At 36.1% G+C, this 8,984-nt stretch overlaps 1 protein-coding gene across 2 annotated transcripts in view; it reads left to right on the top strand.

Moving 5' to 3' along the window:
• stag1a (STAG1 cohesin complex component a) overlaps positions 1–8,984 on the top strand; it is a 28,949-nt gene that overhangs the window by 6,221 nt on the left and 13,744 nt on the right. Inside the window, exons 1-17 of one of the 2 annotated variants that reach the window (XM_016530987.1) lie at positions 986–1,094; positions 1,193–1,345; positions 2,409–2,505; positions 2,601–2,677; positions 2,773–2,977; positions 3,741–3,892; positions 4,871–4,944; positions 5,026–5,149; positions 5,241–5,339; positions 5,419–5,498; positions 5,584–5,691; positions 5,907–6,021; positions 6,201–6,318; positions 8,054–8,157; positions 8,270–8,362; positions 8,449–8,538; positions 8,610–8,813. In XM_016530987.1, coding sequence (XP_016386473.1) covers positions 1,020–1,094; positions 1,193–1,345; positions 2,409–2,505; positions 2,601–2,677; positions 2,773–2,977; positions 3,741–3,892; positions 4,871–4,944; positions 5,026–5,149; positions 5,241–5,339; positions 5,419–5,498; positions 5,584–5,691; positions 5,907–6,021; positions 6,201–6,318; positions 8,054–8,157; positions 8,270–8,362; positions 8,449–8,538; positions 8,610–8,813 — 1,968 coding nt within the window. In that variant the 5' untranslated portion in view covers positions 986–1,019. Of the gene's footprint in view, positions 1–985; positions 1,095–1,192; positions 1,346–2,408; positions 2,506–2,600; positions 2,678–2,772; positions 2,978–3,740; positions 3,893–4,870; positions 4,945–5,025; positions 5,150–5,240; positions 5,340–5,418; positions 5,499–5,583; positions 5,692–5,906; positions 6,022–6,200; positions 6,319–8,053; positions 8,158–8,269; positions 8,363–8,448; positions 8,539–8,609; positions 8,814–8,984 lie in introns of those variants that run through there. The other variant, XM_016530988.1, reaches the window with a different exon arrangement.

Genomic DNA, 8,984 nt, shown 5'->3' with positions numbered 1-8,984 from the left:
CACAGAAATAAATGATATTTTAAAGTATATTAAAATAAGAAATGTATTTAAATATATGTAAGAAATATATATAGGAAATATATATTCTTTTTTTTTCTTTAGAGCTGTCAAATTGATTAATCGTGATTAATCGCATTCAGAATAAAAGTTTGTGTTGTTTACATATGTGTACTGTGTATGTTTATATGTACATAATAAATATACTGTACACACATACATGTATATATATATGTACATATTATATAAGTATATATTACATATATTTCTTAAATATACATGTAAATATTTCTTAAATACATACACATATTTATATATACATATAAATATAGACAGTGTATTTATTTATATATAAAACAAATGCTAATGGAAATTACAAGCACATAAAAATTACCAAAACTTAAACTAGAATTAAAACTGAAAATATAAAAAATGAAAGTTAATTTACAATATTAATAAAAATATAATAGCAAAAAAAAAAAAAAATGCCACTGGCCCAATGTCATTTTTTTAATGTTAGATGACTGATTACAGTAAATTTCTGAAAAATGTTAAACATTCTATGTGACAAACAATTTCTTCAATTGTTAATAAATTGCTCTATAAATAATAGAGTAAATGAAATAAACACAACGAAAGCATTTGTCGATTTTGTGTTTGAGAAGATATGGTAGGTATGATATGGATATGATAACTTTTTAAGTATAAAACAAAACACTAAACAACAAAATATGATTAGATATGGTTATGAATAATGTTTATTATATGTGATGTGATTGTGATTGATATTTTAAATGTAATTTTTCTGATTATTAAAAATAATACATACACTTAATATGTAATTGATATTATTTTAATGATTAGAATTAAGCTTGCAAAACCCTAAATAGCTTCATCAGATGTGGACACACTTTGACTGGATGACTCAGATGTTCTTGCCTGTGGCAGAGTTCATGAGGAGCTCATGGTGTTTTCCTCGCAGGGACTCGGGTGAGTCGGGTCAGGACACAGTGAGTCTCAGTATGAGTATGAGTGAGCTGGACGACCCTGGAGATGGAAAGAGCAAGAAGAAGAGAGGCCGGCCTGGCAGACCACCTGTATGCCTCACACGAAAACGATTTCCTTGACTTACCACAAAAACAGATTTTGTATTATTCATGATTTCACTTAGCATTTCTATTCCCCCTGACTCCAGGCACCCAACAAGAAGCCACGGAAGTCCCCTTTAGAAAAATGCCCGATGGGAGTCCAGCGGGGGCGGAAGGCCAATGGAATGGCCCAGCAGAACGGAGAGGGCGATCCTGTCACTCTGTTTGAAGTGGTCAAACAGGGAAAGAGCGCTATGCAGGTATCAAACACAGATCAAATCAGAAGAGAAAACTGATCACCATATGCATCACTATGCAAATTTGCTAGAACTTTTTATAGGTACCTCATGTCTAATATTATTTCACATGGGTGTTAATGCATTTGGTGAGCTTTGATGATAATTAAAATAAAATTTCACCCCACAAAGAATGCAAATGCTACAGATGTAGTCAGACTAAAAGTCAGTTTATAGAAATCACACATAACAGAATAAAAAAGTTATGTCAAACTGAATAAATTTGCTAACAGTGATAAACATATAATAGTGTTAAACTTGTACACTACTGTTCAAACATTTGTGGATTTTTAAAAATAAAATTACTACTTTTATTCAGCAAGGACACATTAAATTGGTCAAAAGTGACAGTGACGGCATTTATAATGTTACAAAACATTTCTATTTAAAATAAATGCTGTTCTTTTGAACGTTCTATTCATCAAATAATGTATCATGGTTTTCACAATATTAAGCAGCACATCTGTTTTCAACTTTAATAATAAGAAGAAATGTTTCTTGAGCATTAATAATTTCTGAAGAAGCATTTGACACTGAAGGCAGGAGTAATGGCTGCTGAAAATTCAGGAATAAATTAAACTTTATTAAAACAGAAAACAGTTATTTCAGTTGTAATGATATTCCACAATAATATTCCACAGCTTTGAAGAGCCTAAGAGAGTACTTTTAAAAAACATTAAAAAATAAATTAAAAAAAAGACCCCAAACCTTTGAACAGTTGTGCATAATTAACTCCCTGCATACCTTAACACATTCATTTTAACAGCCCTAATTATAAAATGTTAAATAGTGTGTCTTTTTTCAGTGTTAAATGAAGAGTGAAATGTATATCTGGTGTCCAAATGTTTCAGATCAGGAGCAGATGTTGAATATGTAACAGCTGGAGGTGTGCAGTTATTACATCCACCATGTCAGACTCACTTAATAACTCTCAAAACCAGATTGTTCTGCTAAAGGAAAGAGTGTTGAGCAACTCGTCCACTGTGTTTATTGTAAATAGTGACACAGTTGTCCATGACTCTTTCAGTCAGTTGTTGATGATTGGATTGAGTCATACAAGCAAGACAGAGATTTAGCACTTCTGGACCTCATCAACTTCTTCATCCAGTGCTCTGGCTGTAAAGGTACAATTACCTCATGCTCATAAGTAGTATTAAGCAATAATAATAATAATGTATTATTCATAATAGTAGTGATTACTGACTGTCCTTCTTTTCAGGCACTGTAAGAATCGAAATGTTTCGCAACATGCAGAATGCTGAAATTATCCGCAAAATGACAGAGGAGTTTGACGAGGTATCTTTTCTGATGAATTTATACAGAATCTTATGTAGGAAATTAACCTTTGAACTCTGGTCTGAGTGGGTAATTTCTTTTGTGTTTTAATGCAGGACAGTGGCGATTACCCCTTGACCATTTCTGGCCCGTTGTGGAAGAAGTTTCGCTACAACTTCTCTGAGTTCATCTGCGTCCTGATCCGCCAGTGCCAGTACAGCATCATCTACGATGAGTACATGATGGACACGGTCATCTCTCTGCTGACGGGTCTGTCGGACTCACAGGTTCGAGCCTTCAGACACACCAGCACTCTAGCAGGTAAACCTAAATTTGTAATGAGAATTACATTATTAATCTGTTGTCTACAAAAAGGTCTCCCTGTGGTTTTCTGCCACAATAGAAGTTCTGTGATTTCATGTTTAAAAGCAATGAGTTGAAGATAGCCATCAATATCAGTACTGTATTTTTTAGTATTGTATAATTTTATTATTAAAAAAATAACAATAATTATTATTATTATTAAATACTTGTTTTTTATGTTACAGATCAGTGATATTAATACTACTGCTGCATATTTCTTTATTGGTTTGTTTAATTTTTATAATTTAATTAGTGCTGTCAAACGATTAATCGCGATTAATCGCATCCCAAATAAAAGTTTTTGTTTACATACTATATGTGTGTGTACTGTGTATATTTATTATGTATATATAAATACACACACATGCATGCATATCATATATTTAAGAAAAATATGTTACGTTTATATATTAAATATATTTATTAGTGCTGTCAAATGATTAATCGCGATTAATCGCATCCAAAATAAAAGTTTTTGTTTACATACTATGTGTGTGTGTACTGTGTATATTTATTATGTATATATAAATACACACACATGCATGTATATATTTAAGAAAAATATGTTACGTTTATATATTAAGTAAGGGATAATGTACATCCAGCCGGTTGTTATCTCAGAATAAACCCCGACAGGGTGATCAGGACCAGGGTGATTCAGATTCTGTTTAAAAAATAAAAAATAAGTTTGCATCCCTGTCCTTTGTTCTTTTGCCCTCAGCCATGAAACTCATGACAGCTCTGGTGAACGTAGCTCTGAATCTGAGCATTAACCAGGACAACACACAGAGACAGTATGAAGCCGAACGCAACAAAATGGTGGGAAAGAGAGCCAATGAGAAGCTTGAACTCCTACTTCAAAGAAGGAAAGAGGTATCAGTTCCTAAGCACTCTAATCTTACTCTGTTAAATTCATTTGTAGAGGCCTACATTTAATTCTATGCACAGAACTTCACAAATCAGCAGATTTCCTCAGAAATTAAACATGTTTCCTTCAGAAAGTCCTACACATATTTCACAGAATTTAGTGGGTTTGCAGAAAATGTGAAATAGATTGTATCAGTATACAGTAGGGATGCTCCGATCAGGATTTTTGCAGCTGATACCGAGTACCGATTTCTTGTCATGGTGATGCGCCCTTACCGATTCTGATGCTTCAAGCTTTATATAGACGGTTTCATCGGGCGCACGCGCCTGGCCCGAAGATAACTTCCGGTCTGTGTTTGTTTATCAGTCTGGCTATGGCGCCGGCTACAAACGCAGTTAAAGTTAAGTTGATGAGCAGACTGAAGTTGTTAATCCACGGGTTGGGTAATAAAAAATGCATTCTGATTATTTGCGGGTGGGTTCATTTTTATATAAAATAGGATAAAATAAATAAAGTGGATAAAATAAATCATAAATGATGCAAATATTAACTACATTTTTTAAAATACATTTTTTTCATGAGGCAGAGGATTTCGCGCAGTGAGGCGCAGATCAGCTCTAACGTCACTGAATCTGCTGTTAAAAATGAACCATCTAGGCCTATTTATCATATCATTATGCAAAACATACGCGACAAATAGCGAATTTTTCATTGTTTCTCGAAACGTCATAGCATTTCCACACCAGCTATGACATGACTGTGGCGCCAAATCATTATGTCCCCACGCATCATGTACGTCGTCACGCATTGACGTCATCAAATTGTGATCGGTTCGTGAGATCGGCCAAGTTAGTGAGTACCGATCGAGTCATAAAATGTGATTATCGGCTCATACCGATCTCCGGACGATCGATCGGAGCATCCCTAGTATACAATCATTCTATTGCTGATCATTTACTCATATGAACAAACTTTCTCACCAGCTTCAAGAAAACCAAGATGAAATCGAAAACATGATGAACTCGATCTTCAAGGGAATCTTTGTTCATCGTTATAGGTGATCAGAGTTGTATACCGTCACAATAATAGTGCACTAGTAGCTGTGGATATCTGGTCTCATCTTCTTTGTGACTGGCAGGGATGCAATTGCTGAAATCAGAGCCATTTGTATAGAGGAGATCGGTGTGTGGATGAAAATGTACAGCGATGCATTCCTGAATGACAGCTACCTGAAGTACGTCGGCTGGACCTTACATGATCGGGTACGCCGTCTCCACATAAACCCAGAGCGGGACTTCTGCCCCTGTAATATTTCATTTTCAGTTTATTAATATCAGCATCCTCCATTTCCAGCAAGGTGAAGTGCGCTTGAAGTGTTTGAAAGCCTTACAAAACCTCTACACAAACCGCGAACTGTTTCCAAAACTTGAGCTCTTCACAAACCGTTTCAAGGTAAGAACGCCGTTTAGCAGAGGTATCGCAATTCTCTGAATGTGTTCCCCATGTAGATGATGATAAAATCTCCTCACAGGATCGTATCGTGTCTATGACGCTGGATAAAGAGTATGATGTGGCTGTGGAGGCCATCAGACTGGTCACGCTAATCCTTCAGTGAGTGAAGCTCAGATGCTATCAGATGCTGATTGTAAATACAGTCTGGATGCTTTCCTCCATCAAATGTTTTTCATTTGTTCAGGGGTAGTGAGGACGCTTTGTCTAATGAGGACTGTGAGAATGTCTATCATCTGGTGTACTCCGCTCACAGGCCTGTGGCAGTGGCTGCTGGGGAGTTTCTACATAGAAAGTGAGCCAGCTAACATCCTTTCTCTGTAAAATATCGTTTTTGAATATTTATCTCTGTGGCTTTTGTCTCATTTAATTTAATTTAATTTAATTTAATTATTTTATTTTATTTTGATTTAACTTTATTTAATTTACATTTAAAAAAATATAATTTAATAATTTAATTTTAATTCACTTTATATTTTCTTGTCCATTTTCTACTCTTGTCATATGTAGGTTGTTTAGCAGACATGATCCTCAGGCAGAGGAAGCTCTGGCAAAACGCAGAGGCAGGAGCAGCCCAAACGGAAACCTTATCCGCATGCTGGTGCTCTTCTTTTTGGAGAGCGAGGTAATGCCTCAAGTGATGATCAGGCACTAGAGAATTCTGAATGAGAATGGAGAATTATGATAAGTTAACACAATATTTGTCTCCTGAGGTGGCATCAGAATCCAGCTAGTTTAATTTCTGTTGGTCTGAATCTCTTGTTTGTGTCAGAGCTAACAGTGTATGTGTGTTTGTGTCTCCAGCTGCATGAACATGCTGCCTATCTAGTGGACAGTTTGTGGGAGAGCTCTCAGGAGCTGCTGAAGGACTGGGAGTGCATGACCGAACTGCTGCTGGAGGAGCCAGTGCAGGGCGAGGAGGGTACGGACTGCTGACTATAGTAGATCATAATAGATAGAAATCAAAGGGGAGACTGGGGCTAGTTTCCACAAAGGGCTTTATATAAAAAAACTGTCTGTTTTGAGTCAAAAATCTAGTTTTGTAAGTTGGTTTTAAACTAATTGTTTAATTACGCTTTGCTGTTTCATTAATTGTTTTATGTTCCAAAATTGGTTTGTTTAAATGTAGCTGTAAAGCAGGGCTCTTCAACTCCAGTCCTAGAGGGCCAGTGTCTTGCTGAGTTTAACTCTAACCAAACACACCCGAAGAAGCTAATCAAGGTGTTCCAACTACGGACAGATGGGTTAAATTGGGCACTAAAGGCCCTCCAGGACTAGAGTTGAAGAGCTGTGCTATAAAGCCTATAAGAGGATGAAGTCTATAGTATGAAAACAAGCCACACTGTGTTTTATGAACTGCATCTTTTTAACTAAGCAGTAAATGTTTGCTAATTTTTTGAATCCATAATTTGAAGGTTAAAGTCTGTTCAATGGTTTGGGGTCACTAAGAATTTTTTTTTTTTCTTTTTCATTTTAAATAAATTTATACTGTTACTCAGCAATTATATTCATCAAAAGTGACAGTAAAGACATTTCAAATAAATGCTTTTGCTTTGAACGTTTTGTTCATAAAAGAATCCTAAAAAAATCTTTTTTTTTATACAAAATATTAAGCAGCACAACTGTTTTCAACATTGATAATACCATGAAATGTTTCTTGAGCACCAAATCATATTAGAATGATTTCTGAAGGATCATGTGACACTGAAGACTGGAGTAATGACCACTGAAAATTCAGCTTTGCCATCACAGGAATACATTACATTTTAAAATATATTTAAATAGAAAACAGTTATTTGAAATTAAAATAGGTAACACTTTATTTTAAGGTGTCCTTGTTACATGTACTTACTATTATAATAACAATAAATGATGCATAATTACATGCAAGTAACCCTAATCCTAACCCTAACCATATAGTAAGTACATGTAGTTAATTAATATTACTCAGTACTTAAATGTATATTATAAAACGGATAGTTCCGGTCCTTGATTCTGATTGGTTGAGCCGCGTTCAAAGCTGTTGTAAATTACTCTACAAACATACACCTTTGTTTACTTTGTGTGTTGCTTGGCAACCACTTTGTTGCAACCACAACTGTTTCTGAGGAACTACATTGTTTGGTGGAAGAATACTATTTATATCATTACACTTTATTTGCTCTGTTTTATTTTGTGGAACCCAACTACGTATATGGAATAACCGTTTTATAAAAGCAATAAGCCCCGTGAAGCTGTGGTTTACAGTGAATTTGTAACATAATTCACTGTAAACCACGGCTTCTTGGGGCTTATTGCTTTAATTACACTGTAACAAGGACGCTTTAAAATAAAGTGTAACCTTAAAATAATATTTCACAATATTTCTAATAAATTAATGCAGCCTTGGTGACCATAAGAGACTTTCCAAATGTAAAAAAAAAAATCTTACCAACCCCAGACTTTTGAATGTTGTATGAATAAAAATATGATTTTGAAAAATCAGCTCCCTCACCCTGAAATATGGAGTAAAAGGTGCCCCGTCTCCCCTATTATCTCTATCTGTGAGCTATTTTTTGGTCAGAAAAGTGTCTCACATCTACCCCTATCATGTCCTATACATGTATGCATCTGCAACATAAGCACATCTCTTTCTCTCTGACTCTGTTTGTCTTCAGTGTTGTCAGACAGGCAGGAGAGTGCTCTGATTGAGCTGACCGTCTGTACCATTCGTCAGGCTGCTGAGGCCCATCCGCCTGTGGGGAGAGGGACTGGGAAAAGGGTAAGACCTTTACTTGACAAGCTACAGTATATGGCTAAAACTATCTGCATCATTTTATTATAAAACATTTTTTTGTTCATCAATGCTTAGTTTAGTCTATCTTGTTGTGCAGGTCTTGACAGCGAAGGAAAGGAAGACGCAGATTGATGACAAAAACAAATTAACAGAGCACTTCATCATGGCTCTTCCCATGTTACTCTCAAAAGTAAGATGAAACTTATTCTGTTTTCAAGCTCGCATACATCATAACCGGGTCAGTCATAAGCTGAAAACCCCGTTTTCCGCCCACAGTACCAGACAGATGCAGAGAAAGTAGCCAACCTCCTACAGATCCCGCAGTACTTTGACCTGGATGTGTACAGTGCTGGGAGGATGGAGAAGGTAAGCAGTTTCTCCAGCTGGATCTCTATAAATGCTAAACGTTAGCTGATGGAGGAATTTGAATATTCCAGCACTTGGACGCATTGCTCAAGCAGATCAAGTTTGTGGTGGAGAAGCACACGGACACGGAGGTGCTGGAGTCCTGCAGTAAGACCTACAGCATCCTGTGTAGCGAGGAGTACACCATCATGAACCGTGTGGACATCAGCCGCAGTCAGCTCATCGATGAACTAGCTGACCGCTTCAACCACTCGGTGGAGGAGCTGCTGCAGGCGGTGAGGGCTCTGTGGAGGTGACGGACAGATTTAGGGAGATTGTTTGTTACAGTATCACATTAATTACAAAAGATATTCAGAAAGCACTTTAACAATGAGCAGACAGCTTTTTAAAAAGGGATACTTTACCCCAAAATGACGTTTGTCACATAAGCCTTTATGCTGTTATTT

The sequence above is a fragment of the Sinocyclocheilus rhinocerous genome, unplaced genomic scaffold (genome assembly GCF_001515625.1).
Source record: "Sinocyclocheilus rhinocerous isolate Xijiao unplaced genomic scaffold, SAMN03320098_v1.1 scaffold541, whole genome shotgun sequence".
Taxonomy (NCBI): domain Eukaryota; kingdom Metazoa; phylum Chordata; class Actinopteri; order Cypriniformes; family Cyprinidae; genus Sinocyclocheilus; species Sinocyclocheilus rhinocerous.
Note: the sequence above shows the minus strand (reverse complement) of the source record. Positions and strands in the feature narration are given on the sequence as shown.